The following is a 20,720-nucleotide window of genomic DNA, read 5'->3' on the forward strand; positions in this document are numbered from 1 at the left end:
ATATTTTTGGTGTATTTTACTAATGTTGAAACACCGATTATGGTAAGCTTACTCCAATATTTTTTAAGACATCACATATCACTTTCATTTTACTACAATAATATATTAAAAATATTAACCTTTAAAACTACCACGAGTTCAATATTTTATCTGTATATTTTTACAGTAATATTCTATCTAAAATAATGCGTACCAAGATCAGTATTACTAAATGATTTTACGCAGTGGATAACTTAATTACAATATATACAATACATCTTAGTTCATATAGAAGTACTATCAAAGACCAAAGCAGTAAGTACGTCATTTCAGATATAATTCATGCAGTTCATATTGGCCTTATGATCGTTCATTAAGGATGGAATGTTCTTCTAATAATGAATATCAAGCCCGAAATATGACAAAATAATGTAGCAGATATTGAAATATTATCATGTATTAATACTTATTGATTAACATTATATTACTATTTGAATAAAATTGGGAAAATTACAAAGTAGATTTAAATAATTACTTATCTTCAATACATTTTATTCAAATAAGGTACATTAATGAATAATGTTATGTCTCCGGGGATTACCTCTAATACATAGGGTAATCCAAAGGCCAATATGGACTGCAATGGTTATACCTAGGGTTATATAAACCCGGTGTAGGACGTAGGTTACAAAGTAAATAAGATAATTGTATTTCTATAAGTCATTAAAAATGCATTCATGTCATATAACTCTAATTCAAAAAATATAATATCAATAGTATTAAATTGTGTAAGCAAATAGTTCCAATATAAAAAAAAGTAAGTGTAAAAATAATATAATATATTGATTTTAACAATATTGTTATCATAGATTATTTGCACTAGCAAATTATTTTAAATTAATAAATAAATATAAACATATATTTAAGCATCAAAAATTACTTTTATTAAATGTTAAAAACTTATATTATAGACAATTTATTGTTTTGAACAGTCAATTAATAAATATTACTGTTTAAATTAAAGGACTTTTTGTAAGTCGACATCATACAATTAGCATTGTCCTCTAGCATCCTTGGATCCTCCTGAATTCTTGGGTGACTGACAAGCTGACCATTTTGGGGAAAACATTTTTTACATGGATCACAAAATGGCTTCTTCTCTGCATGGACTCTCATGTGTTTGATTAATGAACCGTTAACAGGAAATGATTTTAGACATACCTCACATGAAAATGATTTCTCTCCCGTATGCGACTTCATGTGAGTAATTAGTTGCTGGTTTAGAGTAAATGATTTCAGACAGACCTCACATGAAAATGGTTTTTCTCCTGTGTGAGACCTCATGTGTACTTTCAAATTGCCATTTGTAGAAAAACATTTTAGACAGACCTCACAAGAAAATGGCTTCTCTCCAGTGTGAGACCTTTTGTGAGTAATTAATTGCTGATTTAGAGTAAACGTTTTTAAGCAGACATCACATGAAAATGGTTTCTCTCCTGTATGAGACCTCATGTGTATTTTTAAATTGCCATTTGTAGAAAAAGGTTTTAAACAAACCTCACATGAAAAAGGCTTCTCTCCCGTATGAGACCTCATGTGAGTAATGAGTTGCTGGTTTAAAGTAAATGATTTTGAGCAGACCTCACATGTATATGGTTTCTCTCCCGTGCGAGAACTCATGTGTACATTTAAATTTGACATTAACCATGAAAAATTTAAATGAGCCTTACATGGAAATGGCTTCTTTCCAGTTTGAGACCTCATGCACTGCAAAAAAAAAATACTTCATTTATAATGACAAACTTAACTAGTAAATAATCAACAAATTTTACATTTTGACACTGACTCTATTTTAATAGGAATACCTCATTGTTTACTGACAAATTTATTTTATAGGACGGACAAACAGTAAATTCAATAAATAAGGGCTACTTAAAAACGCCTTTTATTTTGTTTACTCAAAACGCGTATCTATATTCCATATATATTTTTTAATTCTTTTAATTCTAGTTTTTTTATTACATTTTCAACTAATAACCAATGTTAAACAACTACTAATGTTTCTTTATAAAAACTATTTATTAAGTAAACAATAGCCAATTATTACCTATATAACCTTGTTTAGTATAATTTAAGTTAAGAAATTCATAATGATAATATGTTCTATTTGCTTTCATAAATATCGTTATATTTGTATTAGATACCTAACCTATGTTTTATATTATTTGTCTGTTTATTTAACCATACATTTAAAAGGTACCATGATTTATATTTTGAAAATATAAGATGTGTTTTACATTCGGAATATTTACATACACAGATTTATGAAAATGGTGAACTCAATCTAAATTATATCAAAAGTCAATAGTCAATTAATAGTTGCATTAATAGATGGTAATAATTCTTATTTCCTTTGGTAAGACAAAGAATTAATAATCAATAAATACTAAATACATACTTAATAAGAATGAAAATGTTCTTAAAAAATCATTGACGTCTAAAAAAATGTATATGCACCTATTTTAAAATATAGTCAAATCAACAACCACTGGCTATCATTGGGTACATTTTATTATATTATTACAACTTAAATTATGTTTCTCTATTCTCTCCCTATTGTAGGTATATATATATATTATATTATTTCCATTTATTAATTTTATAAAGGAAAATAATTACTTTATTGCCCTTGCTATAAAACAAAAATAGTCAGAAAAATAGTTATTATTAGGTAAAGATTTATTTTAATAATTTATCTAAATTGTCAGTCAAATACCTATGCACCAGTAATATAGATCGGGTTATAAAAATCAATAATTATTGGAACAATGCTTATTATTTAGAACCTAGATATTAGGTGGTTAAAAATTACTACGGGTAGATACAGTTGACTCTAATTACATAAATAGGTAAGGTTACCTAGGGTTTCCACACTAAGCGATGAAGTGTTTATTGGAATTTAATGGGCAAAAAGTTATTAGTTATTACCTCGGTTTGAGTAGATCACTGGAACACTTTTAATAAAATCAATAATCATTTGGTAATCATGATAATCATCTGATAATTTTGATAATCAAACATCGATAATCTGGTTTAAATAATTTTTTATAGTTATTTACAGCTCAGTTACTATTAATAAAAAAACAGGATACATAGGTACCTATTTATATCCAAGACATTATCATAGCCAAGTTGGTACCTAAAAGATAAACCTATTTTGAAGTATATAAATCAGATGAGAAATGAGAATGAATTACCTTTTGTAAATCAAGTATTTAATAAAATAAATTACAACTATAACCAAAAAATTGTATTGACACTAATCAGGTAATTTAATGTTTGTAATAAAAGATATATTTCATTTTTTATTACCTACTTATCAACAGATATATTATTTCTACCTACTGACATACATTGTTGTATTAACCATAATTATACTTTGATAATTGTTTAATAAAATTAGACACTATGGTTTTAATTTACTACAATATCTAACAAATATTAATATTACATTATATATTTTTATATGGGTAAATAGTAAATATACAGTATTAAATACAACCCCAAGTTAGACTTAACCTAATTTCTAAACACTTGATAATTTGTATATTTAATACTAATAGTAAGTACCTACTTACTAAAGTAGATTTGATACTTTAAAATGTAGAATATATTCCAAAACATTTCATACATACGACTGTATACGTAAGTCGTTTATTAATATTCTTACTGTTAAATATTTTTTAAAAAATTGCATGACCCACTAAGAATTTATTAGTGACCCACTTTTGGGCTATGAGTCGTGACCCAGTATTAGTGAACTTCTGGGGTTAGTACTTACCTATATTATATTATTTAAATATTAACATAATATAATATAATATATATACATAATAAAAATGTATCTATAATAGTATTAATTATAGGTAGTTTAAAAATATACGGCCTAGCTATAAAGTGTATCTATAAATATTTAGGAAGGAAATATTAAGATGAGTTACCACTAACATTATTTTTATTTGCAGATGTAAGTTTATCATATAAACTAATCTTTTAAATCAATTGTTTAGAATTTTTAGTAATACAATTTATTAATTTACCTATAGTGAAATTTAAATTTAAGTTTTTTATTTAAAGACACTAACCTAGGTAGCTCACATGTAGTTGAATCAAAAATAGGTATATAGTACCTGTATAGTACCTATTTAAAGGACAACTATAAACTATTTGTTTAAAGATAAAACTAGGAATCATTAAGACAACAAATATTGTAGTAATTGCTATAATGCAACACCGAAATAACTTAATTAAAAATAGTTGGTCGACGAATACCTACATGTTGTGTGAATACACATAATACAATCAAATATATATGCTATAGTGATTGGGGATATGCGACATAGACAAATTCATCAGAACCTTAAGTGCTGAGTACCAGGTACCTACAACCGGATGAGGCAGATTAAGAGCCTAATTCTACGCAGCCAGGACCGACGTAGGTCAACACGGCTCAATCGCTTTACACTGTCGGAGCAGAGGCAAGCGCATGCACACTAAGTAACATGTCCAAAAGTTGCAAATCAGATTTTCATGTCGATTATAATATCGTTACACCCAGATATTAGGGCACCTGTGTCTTCGTCACTAAGACAATTAATTACAAAACAAAAAACTGTGTCTAACCGTATTTCAAGAGAGAATTCTGGTTCGAGCACCGAATGTCAGCCACTTGTTGTGTCCGTGTCCCCAACGACTGTCACAGTTGTTGTCGTACACTGCCGACGATTGTCGCGGCAACGACGCCGTCCGCGGCGGCCACAAACGACGGATGCCACTGACGGAGAAACCGCTGACGATGCGAACCACTTTGAGGTGCACAATGACGATGGCCGAATCCGACGAGACGACGTAGCGTGCGGGCGCGACAGATGTCGGGCGACGGCGAAAGCGTAATACGCCGACGAACGGGACGCGGCGCCAACGATTTTCGATAATAACAACACTCGGGCTTTGTGCATAGACAACAACAACACCGTTTACACCACCGCGACACGACCGTAATGGACACGACAGACAATGATAACCGTTATCGAGGAACTTAAACCATGTGATCCGCAACCCGTGCAACGATAGTGTAATAATAATAATAATAACGTTAATAACGCACTGTATTAATAATAATAATAATAATAATAATAGTAATAATAATATCGCGGATCGGTTTACGGGAGACGATATCGGAAAACATCAATCGGAATGATTAATAACAATATCATTATTACTATTACTAATCGATGGCTGGGCGACTGTGGCGCGGCGGCGAAGCGTCGTTCGATAGCTGCTGCAGCGTACGGTCGCGAGAGCAGCTGAACATCGCCGCGATTCCGGTTGGGCGCGATGGCGTCGCCGTGGCGGCGGTCCGTGACGTGTTACGCGTCCTAGCGTCTGTCCACTATCATCCACCTATCGCGAGACGACTAGCGCAATAACAATATCAGTTTCTCTTACAGTGCGTACTGTTTGTTGCTGCACTTGGGGGAAAAAACAAAAGATCCGCGCAGCTGCCCATGATGCACGAAATATTATATTATTTTTATTGTGTTATTGTATCACTTGCCTAGGCATTTATTAATTATTATTGCAAGTCAGTCGTCGTAGTAGATTTGGAAGTTCGGGACCGGATGTCCGGATTGCATCTCGAACTCTCGAGACTGTGAACATTGATCTCGACGACGACGTCCGTTTCCAGCCTGTCGATGGACGGATAGGACGGCTGAAATAGGCTTAGAAGTTAATAGTTATACCTCAGAAAACAATTTCGGGTCCATATTTAATTAACAGATCGACTTTCGTCATATAATATTTTGTTGGAATCGGCCTTTGAATTTAGTCCATAACGGAATAGTTGTAGTTGTAAAATAAACGCATGCCTGACCATTATCGATTCTATAGCTTTACGCTGTCTGTTCTGCTTAAAAACGAGCCATTAAGCAGCCACTTTTTATTTAATTAATTGTTTGGAGCGCTATCGAGTCGTTCGATAGTTTTCTCGATAGCGTCGTTCCAGTATACTTTCGTGGCACCTAATTTTGCAACACTGTAATACCCGTCGATGACGTCATTCTGTTTCGTTTTCATGGGAGGAGGAGAGAAGACGTAGACAACTCACTTTTTGTCCATAGTCTATAATATAGGTAGCGTTGCTCGCCTCAATCCGCTCCCGAACAATAATTGGATTTTGGAGAATAACCACTAACCACTCGTACTGTCTTATATGTCACGACGTTCAGCGGACGACTGTCGGCATAAGTAGGTAGGTGTTCCTTCGTGCGGTGAAACAGTCTGGAAATTCATTGATCCAAACCGGTGTAAAGTTATCCCACACCTAGATAATGAACCATGTCATTAATGATATGGTACAAACACTACAAACATCCCAGTAAGTTTTTTTCACACTGGTCTGAGCCAGCGAATATCTAGAGTATCACACTGAAAAGACGCTACTGCAGCAGCCATCGGGTGCAACAAGTAGACAAAAACGAATTTATTTTACGAATCGACGTTTCGAGTTTGTCATTATTTTAACAAAACAAACTAAAATCGTTATTTTTCGTTTAAATATTCAATTTTGTTTGGAAATTTTAAATTAAATCGCTCATAAAAAATGTATGTGGCACCACGCTTAACTTTTTTTTTAATTTCCAGTAATACAACTTACTACTTAGGAGACATTTTATTAAAACTCGTTTTCCCCAATTTTATTTTTGTGAATCCTAATTGTTTTGAAATGTGGATACCTAACCCCCCACACCCTAAAAAAACTACTTAAAGGTGAGGGACTGTCAAGATTATGGTAAAATTATAGATAATACTCTAATATATTCTATAAGATTATATGTATTTTAGTTAAGATTTGCGAAAGAAAAAAAAATGTATGCATATAAAGGTATTTTGTTTTTTTTAACACACACATTTCAAGACACATAATATGATGGATATTTATTGTTTACCTATGTTTTCTAAGTACTATACAATATTATAATCCTATCTTTTTCTGATGGAATGCCTTTTGATAAGCAATTTCTATAATACTTTAAAAATGATATTTTTATACCTAAGAAATATATATTATTATGTGACGGTAAAAGAAACAGTCAATCAAATATCAAAAATATATTCGGATGCAGTATTTGCTGCATATGCTGCCCCTGGAAGAACGGCACACCGCACACACCTATTATAACGCTAGGGCTAGGACGGTACCTACATAATTATATTATAATTATTTATATATTATTTTGAAATGTGAACTGAATAATATCTAAACTATATTTTAATATATTATTATGAACTGCAACTATCCAGGAATTATAAGATTTTATTATATTTTATTACAAAAATATTTAAATTTTGAAAAAATGAAAAAATGTAGAATGCAGTTGGTAATAGTTCTATTGGCTATTGGACACGCTAAGTTAAAAAATTCAATAACTACTTGTAAAAACATTATTATAGATACCTTATATTATAGTTATATTTAATAATCAATTTATATTTAAAAAAATAAATTATCATGTTATTTTTCTTATAAATGTTTAGATTTATATTATAATATTATAACAATGTGTTATGAAAAATATGTTACCGTAACCACGATGAGATCATAGAATATACATTTTGAGTTTAGGGTGCCAAGGAAACTTTACTCCAACACTAAACCCTCGGATTATAAAACCAAATGCATTGTAAGCAATGCTTATATTGTACTATTTCGTTAATTAAATTAGACTATAAAATACAAATTGGAATGCGTAGATATTAAATTGATTTTTTTTTAAACGTCTAATTTTCAGTTTTAGCTTTTTTGCCATCAATATATCACATCAGATATTATAATAATATTTCAGTTGTATAAATACAAATTAATCTTAATATTTTTGTTGATATTTTACACGTTTTTTTTTTAAAGCAAGCCTGGAAGTACATACATGTATTATAGTTTATAAGTAATCATAGACAGGCGTCATATTCCGCCAGACCTTTTTCCACTAAAAATAAATGATTGATTGATTGACTGATTCCTGTATCCCCTAAAATATATTTGTTATGAACGTTTAAATATTGTTTGGAGATTATGTACCTAACAATTAATAATTTTATACAATAATATGACAACTATTGTAAGTGCACCAAAAAAATAAGAAAATATTCTTATCATTATAATAAATACTTACAAAAATGTAATATTTAATCACGTTAACTGTAATTTATTTAACTAAAATTACTAAATTTTAATGTTTATTATTCGATAACACTGATTTATATTTTATATTACATAGGATCTATAATTTAAAAAATGATGATATTGCTTTAGATATACATATACTAAGCACTTGCTACGCGACACACATTTTTTTAACTATACTGACATTTTATGTTTTAGTTTTGTATGTTAAAAATTTAAATATTAGTGTTCCAAATATATTTGAGAGAAATAGAAATAAATATTTTTTACTTTTGTCTTACAATTTATAATTGTATTTTGCCTTAAACAAATATCATTGCATAACCCATCATATTTGACTAAAATATTATTTGTAATAAAATTAATTCCACAAAATCTTGAGCACCTAGATATAGATAACTGTGATGTTATGAGGAACGTTTACCATTAAAAAGTAAAAAAAAAAAATAACAGCTTTGAGCATATTACGTTATAATAAAATATTAATTTATAATATAATATACTATACACAATATACATATAATCGGTGGTGAATAATAAAACAAAATACAATGTCAAATATGAAATGGGTATATGTACATCGTACATGTATCTATAGCATGATATGTATTTCGTAGTGCAAGTGCATACTTTTACACTTGAAATTTAATTCTGTAAAGAATAATTTTTAAAACAATTTATACTTAATAGAAAGTAATGAAATATCGATTGCCAAAGTGAAAACATGACGTCCGACGGAATTGCAATTTGCATCATTGCAAGGTCACAGCTGTAATAATAATTTAAGTATAATAATAGTTGTTTAAATTATAGCTAAAGTATTACATCTTAAACCCACACCACAAAATACATCAATAATAAGTCATGTATATCGTGGTTTAACTATATAGAGAGGGATAATCTCTTGTTCTTTTATCCATATATAAGTTACAGTAAAATTGTTCAAGTAATTTCGTCTTTTTTCAGTTATTACCAAATATACAAAACTTACAGACAATTTAAATATAATATATGTTTTTGGTCTGTAGATTATTGATAAGTACGCAGTGTATCTGTATAGAATTTACTACAACAGTGTGCTTAAACTATAAATACTTATAATTTATATAGTATTATAACTATTATAACTAATCTTTCGAAATTCAATTTTTGTAAATCGAAATTCGAATTACTTCCAAAAATATTCTGCTACTGATCATAAAATTAAAAATGTATATAGCACCTATAATTGTTATTCAAAAAAGTAAAAATGAAAAACGATAATGATAAAAAATAATGGAATTTTTTTAATTGCATTTTTATTTTAATTTCACAAAATATGAATCGTATATTGTCGTATTTTAATCGTAATTTGAGTCATAGTATAACGTAATATTATTATTTTAAATTTTATGATTATAATATCGAAATGTCAACAAACTATACCTATAAACTTTTATCATTTCTTAATAGTATAATAATGTTTATCTAATCTTATATGCAATATGTAAGACAAACTCTTGGTCTATAGTGGTCAATTAGGTATAAGTATACTCAATTTTGTATTGTTTTATGATTTCTACAAGGGCACCTACGCCACTGGAATCATTAAATGTATTCAATATTCATTTTACATAAAATACCTGTTAGTCAATGAATAGGAAACAATAAATAAGTCACAACAAATTATTTGATAAATAAATTGAATTTTTATTCACATTTCGAAAAAAGTAGGTACAACAATACATTTTGAGTACATAAAAAGAGTTTTTCATTAATTTCTATAAGAGTTTTATAAGTTTTCATACAGGTTATTTCTGTATAAAATAATATAAACAGGTACTCTCATCATCAAAGTCAAATAAACGTTGCATTAGGTATAATATAGATTTCGGTGGCTGGCCTGACGGTTCGTTCATGGGTAGTAAGCGTACGGGGAAGCCAAGGTCTTGGCCACGTATGGGTAGGTTGAGTAAGCGGAGTAAGCGGAGACGTACGGCGAAGCCACTGCAGCATATGGGGCGGCGGCGTAAGGGGTAGCTGCGTACCGCGCGGCCACGTAAGGCGACGCGGCAACGTAAGGCGATGCAGCGGCGTATGGTGCGGCCACGTAAGGCGAGGCGGCGGCGTACGGTGCGGCCACGTAAGGTGAGGCGGCCAGCGGGACGATCACTGTACGTTTGCTACGGTTGGTGTCTGATTGAGCAGATGACGACGTCTTGGTTTCGGCGGCGGCGAAGCACACGACCATGGCAAGCAGAGCGAATGATACCTAAAGTAATAATAAAATAAACGTATAAAAATAATATCTATTATGCGATAATAACGATTCGATAATATTATATTATTTACTCGTCTTAAAGTGGCTGTACCACGGTTATGGTTATCTACCTGTTTGAGTAGACCGAGTAGAGAGACATTAACCGTATATGAGGGCAGTAGGTAAATTATATCGACGATATCGAAAAGGTGATTGCAAAATACTTTTTGAAAGAAATTTAAATGGTACTGAATAAATATTATACGTGCAGCTTGTTGATAAATGATGGTTTCTCGATATTGTCTTTCTTTATACATATTATATGTATGTACACTATACATAGTGCGTCAAGAAAAACTTATACGAATTCACATGGCAATCAGTCTATATATATGAATTGTTGACACTCTGAGTGTACAGCAGTATATATATACACAGAATGTAACATATTATATACCTATTGCTGACCGCTGACGTAGAGCTTGTGTCGATAACTTGAATTTAAAAAAATGACTTTAGGCTTACTTGGAATTGCATGGTGATTTCGTAGGTAGGTTGACTTTTGAGTGTCTGGTGAATATAATGCAGAATGTGCAGACTGAAGACGAACGAAAGACTAATACTAACCACTGATCAGAACGTCCGTTTTATACCGTCCGTTTGGCCTAGAGACGCTCAATTACCATTTTGCACACAATATTCATATCCAATTACAAAACGAACATCGGTGCCAAAATATTAACAACGATAGCCATATAATGTTACATAGTATAATTGAAATTATATCTTTTAAAACTGTCACTCTCATATTTACAATAATGCATTTCGCGCTAGTAACACATTGGCCGACTGCGCACTATTTCGAAATATCACAGAAGTAGGTAGGTATCTAAGGTATCTGCCTACGGTTTGTCACTAGCGTTCTTAGTTGAAAAATAATTCCATCGGACTATGTTACATTCTTATTCAACGTAATATTAGTTCTTATAATTTGGTTTATCGATGCGTTCATTTAATAATGAATTCAAAATTCTTCCATTCATATTTTATTAACCACCACTCCTGCAGAACATAAGTTTCGTGAACGTCCAAGAATCTAAAATGTCCGTCTTTTGTTTTTTGAATCCTTTAATCTAATTTTTGGAAAGCTATATTAGGTCTATCTACTCCTAACTCTTCACAAATTAACTTCCAGACCGTTCATATTTTATTTAATACAGATTAATTTTGCTATCCTTATTACCTTACCTTCTATTATTGTAAGTTTTATTACAACAAATCAAATCAAACTTTTTTTTCCATGTACTTTTTTCCCCGAACTTTTTTCTGCTGGATTCTATTCCACCCAACCCTATTGGAGTGTTATACTATAATGACAAATAAAATATGAAAAAACTATACTCCAATATTTGTCAATAATAATATATTTTCTATTTTGAAAAATAATTTATATTAAATGGTACAACGGTGCTCAGCGCATCTAATACCTATAATATGCTAATCCTAAAAAAATGTAAATACCTTCTTCCGAATTAAAAACAAGCATAAAGTCCGAACGTCAGTTTTTATTGGCTATATAGAACATAGGCAATAGGCATGTGTATTTATGTATTTTGACCGTTTGACGTATCAACTTTACAGTAAACACGTTAAATTTGTAAACTTTTAATTCAAAGGAAAAATGTTTAACATCTTCAACGGAGCAAAAGTTAACCAAGCATGACGATGATACGCATTTTACATATTATGCACAGTTGCATATAAGTACATAACTATATATACACTGTTAACATATTATAATATACGATCTGGCTGTTTTGCACAAACGATATTGTTATAAATTTTAAGATTTATATTGAAAAACACGGAAAAAATAAGAACGAGAAGTTTGAGAGTACATACATAAATATTATAGGTAGAGTACCCCCCCCCCCTCCACCATAGAAAATTACCATCGATATATTTTTGGTATTAAAATAAATTAATTCTTGTAGTCCGTCTAACTTAAAAAAGGTAATTAGCAACATTTCAATACACAAAGTTAAATAACATTATTATAAAATCACGTCACGGTCTTAATCGTACGATAACTGCTGGCGCTGCTACCTCAGCAGGTTACTCTGGCACCACATATTGTGGTAGCAGAGAGTTAGACAATTTTTAGGGTCCCCAATAAGACGCAGGGTTTTTGAATCTAATTATAAAGGTTTTATTATATACAGAACGATGACGTATATAATAACAGTCAGGTCCGAGCTAAGGGGGTGCTATATATAAAGGTTCTAGTGATATTCACCTCCGTAGTTTGTACTGCAAAATACCACGTAATTATATTTTATTTTAGTTGAAGTCATACGATAATTGCTATGTATATCACATAACGTGCACTGCACAGCATCGTGCAGCAGCGCAGTCATAATCTTTGAAATCGAATATTGTAACGTATATTCCCCTCGTGCTCAGCGTATTTATGTATGCCTGCAGTGTGCATAGGTACAGTTTCTCATCCGTTAAGCACAAATAATAAATCGTACGAATCGCGAATACCACTGTATAATACAAAATGTATAATCATATCATATACCTATATTCTTAATATGTATTATGCTATTATAATAGGTGAGTATAGGTGCTCACATTACCCGCAGCTACATCAAAACGCGAGAGACATCTTGCGCAACCACGGCCGTGCTCGTTGTTGACCTTTATTTATACTTTATAGTACACTTTTTGCGATTTGGCGTGCCTTTATGTACCATACATAATACCATATTATATGTACTAATATTGAAATACATATATATATATATTTAATATGTATAGCCGTATAGGTATATATTGTACGTACACATGTTCGTCATCGCATAACAACAAAGTACACTAGTACACGATGTAAGCATTTACCTACGTGAATGTGTGTACATATAATATAATATATATATATTTAAAAAAATACTTTTTGTATATATATTTTGTATACATGGGTACAAACATTAATTCGCCGCCGCCGCTGTCTCTGCACCATCCTCGCGCGCTACCCCGTTATTCCCACGTATTTGCGCATGTGTGTGAGGCGAAGTCATTTTTATCGGAAGGCTGCACGCGTAAGCATTGTGAATAAAGATACCCGAATTGCAAAAAAGTTAGAAAAAAATACACCTCGCAGACTTATACATATACGTATACGACTATACCTGCTCACCGGCATTATAATAATATACGATCGAGCGATTGCCCAGAAATAAAAAACCTCCTTCACCCCTCGTCAGACAAATACATGCGCATATTTAGTCTCGAGCAGAGTTTTTAAGAAATATATCACCCCTCGACGTTCACGCATTACCTATTATATATCTACAGTCCGTACAGTATTATTATTATGTAAGTACTTACTATAGAAAGCCGCAGTTCAACGACTCTCGTATTCTCGTATATACACATAATATTATGATAATACGTTTCACGCAATAATAATAATATTATATTGCAAGTTATTACTACTTTGGGGCATACGTAAACTGCGCTCAAATGATCTTTTTTTTTGTCAACTGTACCCGAAATTTTATCTATGTTAAAAAGATATAGTGTAAACGGCACCAGACTTATTAACTTATTAAATTTTGACTTATTAAAGGTTCTATGTTTGACGATTGTGTACTTTTCAAGTATATCACAGAAATTTTATTTTCGTCAAGAAATACCAACACGTTATCGAATATCTATATTGCAGAAATACGACAACTGATTATAATATTTGTATTTATTTTGCTTTTTAAAATTATATTATATTTTTAATTATTCATATCACCTATATGTCTGTAAAGAGTTAAGTATTTTACCTGTAATTTTACCCGGGCGCAGTTTACGTGTCACCTTTTTACACTCGATAAAAACTAGAGTGCAGTTTACATGTGTGATTTTGTGTTTACCTGTATTTTGGGCGCAGTTTACAATCACCGCTACTTTGAGAACTGAGATATTTAGAACCGCAAATGGGTCTGCCGTTTTCGTTATACCTATACATATAGACTATAACCTAGTTATTGAAATAGAATGCATGACATAAATATACATATATATATATATATATATATAATTGGAATTATTATAAAAATTAAATAACATTAATTAAACAAATTAACAAAAGATGATGATTACTTTAAAAAATAAAATATGTCTTTCATTTAAAATATCATAGTTTATAAGTATAGCATGCTACTATAGTCTATAGACAAGGTAAATTGAGCAATCGTAGATATGTTTTTGAGTTTAAGTTCAGTGAGAAAATATCTAGTAGCATGCTGTACATTTTGTTATTTATTTAGTTATTTATTTTTTGTTACTCATTTTTTTCCGTTGATTTGTGTCTGTATGGCAATAGTGAAGAGTTACGAAAATCTGTTAGAAAAAATAGTTGTATCCAGCCTAAAAACATAATATCTATGTTACAACAATTTTTATTAGCTCCTATACTTTTTCAGCTGTTATATAATATTGATTTATATGTGTTTAATTTTTTCATATTTTTTTCACCGTAAACCATAATAGATTTAAACCTAGGACGAAGTAAGTACATAGGTATACACAACAGTATTTTGTCTACCAATAGGTAACTGGTAAATATCCGAGATACCTAGCTTAGAAACGTAGTGTGTTGGTTAAACTATAATAGATATACCAACCACTACATAAGTATTTTAGCCATTGCGTGGTATAGTACGAACTTCAATTCGATGGGATTGTGGGCTGAGGCAAGGTTATAGTAGTTGTCAAATTTAACTTACGGAAATGAAACTATTATAATATTATATATCATAATGGATTTATTTATGAATTTAGATGGGTAACAAGCGTCAATGAAAAAAAAACCCATCAGAACTATATAGATGTTGGCCCATAGAGCGTGCTTGGGTTTGCTATATAGCATTAAACCGTGGTATACCATAACGCATGGGTTCGGTCAAGGCCAGAACACATTAATATAAAACAGAAGACAATACCTATATTATAATATGATCCGGAGCTAGCGTGATGCGAATCGATGATGTGAGTATATGTGACACTGTTTGATATTGTGTGCGTGTGTGTCGTGTAATATAACATTATGCAGTATTCAGCAGGTGACATTCATCGCACATCGAGGGCGTTCGTTCTGCAGTTGGATTAAAATTCACAAGATCACTTGAAATCAAAATTTCAAGAAAAAAATACTCTACAACAAAAATTGTATTTTATGTGTATTTTACTTAATATTATTACCGTCGATTCATCACTCGGGCTTACAGGTAAAACATTTTATTTGATCAGTGTTCATATTATACACGTTACTATTGTGACTGTAGTGCTGTCTTTAACTGTTAACCATACTTACACGCTTATCCGAGTACAAAATCGTTTTCTGAATATTGAGATTTGTGATCATTGCAGATTGAATATTAAACAACAAGCATACACCTGCACTATCTTGCGCCGAGGTGAGCTAAGTGTACCATTTTATTATAGTCAGTATGACTTTTTTTCATTTTTAGATTCACTCCTCATCATCCACAGGTTTGTATTAATTGTGGGGCGTTTGTGTGCACAACTATTCCAAAACAATTAAATAATATAATTAAATACTACCACACGACATTAATGAAAATGTACAATTATTAACTACTACTTACTAGGTATATCGATTATTGGGTCAATTAATATTGGCCAGTAAAGGCTGCAACATAAAATATCGTACTCAGTTCAACGACTGTTTTATTTTTAGTTCATTTAAGGCCGAGAAAGGCAAAAAGTACTTTACGTGTAAGTCATTAAATAGTTCACTGCTATACTATCATTATATTACATATGAAATGATACAGGTACGGATTGATTCACCAATGCCATATATGTATGGTACATATTATGGTACCTCTCTTTTGGTATTTTATCCTAGATAACGTATTTATTCGAATTCTGATCTATGAAATTTTTAAATGCCTACCTAATTAAATTATTTATACCATTTAAAAAGTTCCATTGGAGATGCATATAAATCCCTTTTTAAATGTAAAATAACAGTTTTTTCTGTAAATTGTTAAGTAGATGGTATTTTTTTTGAGAATATTTGCATCTTCATCGACATTTTCATAATAGCTTCTGAGTTATTAAAATTTGTCCTCATTATAGTAATGATCTATTGTAATGATGGCCCCTATTAACCTATTAAAACCTACAATTAGTCAATAATTAATATTTATATAAAATATAATATGTATAATATTTACTATTTAGTTTGGTACGTACTATACTCAGATATTTTTACGAATTATAAACTGTTAATGCATTTTAATATTAATTGCTTACTTTAATTTTCCTTAATTAAGACTTTTTCGTACTATACTTTTAGAATTTTAATACTTGCATAAATCGAAAAATCCGGAATTTTAATAGATTGATCACATAGATGGTTAAATAGGTTAACATGGGGCGTGTGTCCCTGGCTTGTGAATCACCCTGTAAAGTAATACAGACTGCAGTTTCTGGTCACCCAAAGAGCATTTTGAACCGGCGGCGGCCGTATATGGTATGTCGTTTTCCGTCTTACATTATATAGGTAGGTGCCACTATAGCTACTACTATAATACTGCGCTCGTAATCCGGCGAGGTCGGCCGTGCCGTTTGAACGATTATTATTATTGTGTGCGCTTTGCCTTTGTCTTGCGGTCCGATTAACAATAAATGCGTGTAAACCGACCGTATAGTCATCGTTTGCTTCCATTGTGGACCGTCGTAACCACGCGTATTGTCACCATCGAGAATATTATCATTACGTTTGCAGCGACCAAGAATTTCAACATGATTATAATATATAAATAATAATGCTCCTGCAGGAGAACGCGTACTTATATATATATATTATATTACGAGTATATATATGTGTGTGTGTGTGTGTGTGTGTAATATTATTCTGTTGCACAAAAATAAATGGCTCACCGTTGTCGATTTGAACAATTGTAATCTTTTTTTTTTTTTTTAAATCCTCATCTTTCCATGTAAGAATATTGCACCGTCCTTCGAATATTGTTTTTTTAATAAGTTTCAATGCAACGAAACGAAAATCGTTTGCGAAGAAATCGATATTTTGAGAGTGAACATCTAATTTTGTCACAATAGCTAATAAACTTTGATTTTTAATTACAGTAAGCAATACTTGTGAGGATTCGTGCTTTTAACTTTCAAGTCTTATTAGTTATTAAACGTCACTGTTTTTAGTTAATGATTTTAAACAACTAGAAAATAATTCGAGATTTTCACAACTTTCGTCAAATTGCCAACTTCATGTTTCTCGTCATGATGATGTGGATTTATGCTCAATTTTATTTTTAATCACAGTAATAACAAATCATTAGAAACCTTTTATTAAATTTACAAGGTTTATAACTGTAAAACATAACAATTTTGATCAACATTTTTGGGAAAAATGTCTTTCATACATATTATTATAAGCATAGCATATTATATAAACTACCAGATATTTTGTTGGGAATTTAATTAATTTAATTAATTGTTGATTTGCGTTTTTATGGATAAACAAAGTATTATAAAAATCGGCTTCGCGAAAATCGGTTAGAAAAAAAAAGTTGTATTTTGCCCAAAAGTCCATCTATGTAAAAAACAAAAGAAGTCAAATACTAAAATTTTGTTGAAAATTTGTATTGAGTAAATATTTTTGTTTTTTCATAATTGGTTTTTTGTTGGTTTCCCCCGATAATTAAGAAAATTACGGAGAACTTTTAACTTCCCCCCTCGTAAAATACCTACTAGAACCAATTTGAATTTTACAATAACATAAGGTATTTTTCTACTAGGTTTAAAAATAGTGTTTTCAGAAACAAAAATTAAAACTAAAACAAAACTCAAACATAATTTAAAAGCGGTTACTTATATTCATCACTTTACTCATAATCTAAAGATCATTCGGTACATTACAAACTATTTAACCTTTCAAATTATAAAGACGGTATAATTTTCATTTGCATTTTTCGTACCTGTAGTAACATTTTTCGATATTATATTATATAGATACACATTAAATAGACAAACTAATTATAAGGTCAATATATTAAAATAATAAATCTCTATAAACGTAACACGTAGGTATCTAAATAAATTCATATTATAATTCGTATAGATAATTTGTTTTGATTAAAGATTTATTAAACATATTATATGAACAATAATATGTTTTTCGTACACACAATACGTACTTAATTATATAGTTAATGATATACCTTCAATTTTTAGAGGTGGTTTCATTTTAAAGTCACATATTGTTCTTATCAATTCAATTAAGCGTTTTTTTGAAACTGCACCCGTTGGCGTTAGTCCATGCATGCGTAGTCACCAGTCTGTCCATATTTGGTTAATATATACAATATATAAATATATAATTAGGAGTGCTATTAAATTGAGCGAGTATTATGATATATTGTTTATTATTCAAAAACACGCATAGTCATACACATCAGACAAAATAAGATAAATCATCTATAAAAAAATATACATGAACATATAAAAATAAATAAAATAAAAAAAATCAACGATAAACATATTAGTTGTACAACTCCGAACTCGTGAAATCGAAATATAATCATGGTTAAACTTTGGCATCATATAAGTATAAAATAATTATTTTCACTTGAAAGCAAGTTTTACTATAATATTGTTGAGACACAATAATTACATCAACAATGCGACAAGCACTTGAAAAACTAGGAAAACTCTAAAAATATTTATAATTTTTTCACAATCATAGGCTTAGCAGAGTAAAAAAAATTAAATTTTAGTAATATATTTCACAAGCTCTCTCAACTATTCGACATAATGTAGTAATATACTTACACCCATTTAGTGTTAGACCAATATGTAACTATTAAAGGCTAATGAACTCATATATTATGTTGAAGCCTTTTTTACACGATAAAAAAAAATAGTGATTACCTTTTTCTTATAAAATCTTTAATTTAAGTTTTCGATGTAAAAAAAAAGCAGAATCCGTCTTAAACATCTAAAGAGCTTAACTGACTTTTATTTAAATACAGTCCAAATGTCCGATTCAACAATCAAGTATGATATACATTGTTGTCTTACGATATACTACCATTGATTATAATTAATAATAGTATTTTCAATCAATGATGCTACCTGTACATATGTTATGGTGTTATTATACTATATAAGGCGATGTGGTTAAATTTATGAAGTGGATTACACCGGTCGTTGCTTTAATAGCATGGACAGCGAACGCACGTAGGTATTTATACCATAATGAAATAATAGAATTTTATTAACCGATCATTTGTAAGAAGGTTTATCGATCAATCATCGGCATCGATTTAATTGTTCGTTACATTTTGAATTGCACATTATGGTTTTCGAGGGGAAACCGTTGCAGCGGTATAATAATGCATGAATATACTACCTATCGTCGTTTACTGCAGCTGCGTACCTTTACAATTACTGGAGTTGAGAGACTCGCGAAAAACGAGTGCTGACAATCGCACGAGACTCGCGAATTGTCGAACAGAAGTTGGACGTTGTAAATTATCATTATATTTTTATGATATTATATGTACGACCACCCGAAACGGTCTGCAGCACGCGGACTGCTATAGAAACGGGTCGGACAGGACGTGGTGAACGTTTTTCCGGGTCGCTACACCATTTCAAACGACGACGGCGGCGGCGCAGACAACGAGATGATAATAATAATAATAATAATAATAATAATAATAATAATAATAATAATAATAATGCAGAAGTGTAGGAGATGGAAAAATAAAAAGGTAAATACGTTTTAGTATTATATACATATATAGTTGGAGATTGTATACACATATATAAGTAGGTAGGTATACAGCATACGTATACAAATGGCGCGCGTACGCAAGAGAATAAAATCTGTCATTAATATTTTTCCAATTATTATTATTATTATTGGCCATATAGGCCCCGCGGGCAATCACGATCGTTCCTGACAATTATTATTATTCTCTCGGCTATTTCCGATCTGGATCGTTCGATAGCGCAGTCAGACCGGTGGTGGTTATGAAGTAGATACGCGTACCATATACGTACGTATAATAACATTATATACATATTGTACATGTTACGAAACGCGTTTAAAAAAAAAAATTTTCCCTTTTTTTCATTGGCTGCTCCTGGGCCCGCTGCTCGCGCGTAGGTACCTGTAACTGTAACGACTTTTCTTTTTTTTTTTTA

The 20,720-nt window shown here is 30.8% G+C and overlaps 2 protein-coding genes across 2 annotated transcripts; both read right to left on the bottom strand.

The window, feature by feature from the left end:
- Positions 1–900: 900 nt before the first annotated feature.
- LOC111041252 (gastrula zinc finger protein XlCGF71.1-like) lies at positions 901–5,370 on the bottom strand. Its single transcript, XM_022325473.1, has 2 exons — positions 4,663–5,370; positions 901–1,746 (listed from the first exon to the last, which is right to left on the bottom strand). Exon 2 carries the CDS (start codon positions 1,741–1,743, stop codon positions 976–978), a length of 768 nt encoding a protein of 255 aa, XP_022181165.1. The 5' UTR covers positions 1,744–1,746; positions 4,663–5,370; the 3' UTR covers positions 901–975.
- Positions 5,371–9,889: 4,519 nt separating this feature from the next.
- LOC111041272 (testis-specific gene A8 protein-like) lies at positions 9,890–11,116 on the bottom strand. The gene is made up of 2 exons (XM_022325509.1): positions 10,989–11,116; positions 9,890–10,475 (listed from the first exon to the last, which is right to left on the bottom strand). Exons 1-2 carry the CDS (start codon positions 10,998–11,000, stop codon positions 10,119–10,121), a joined length of 369 nt encoding a protein of 122 aa, XP_022181201.1. The 5' UTR covers positions 11,001–11,116; the 3' UTR covers positions 9,890–10,118.
- Between the last annotated feature and the right edge of the window lie 9,604 nt (positions 11,117–20,720).

This window comes from Myzus persicae, unplaced genomic scaffold (assembly GCF_001856785.1).
Source record: "Myzus persicae strain clone G006 unplaced genomic scaffold, MPER_G0061.0, whole genome shotgun sequence".
Taxonomy (NCBI): domain Eukaryota; kingdom Metazoa; phylum Arthropoda; class Insecta; order Hemiptera; family Aphididae; genus Myzus; species Myzus persicae.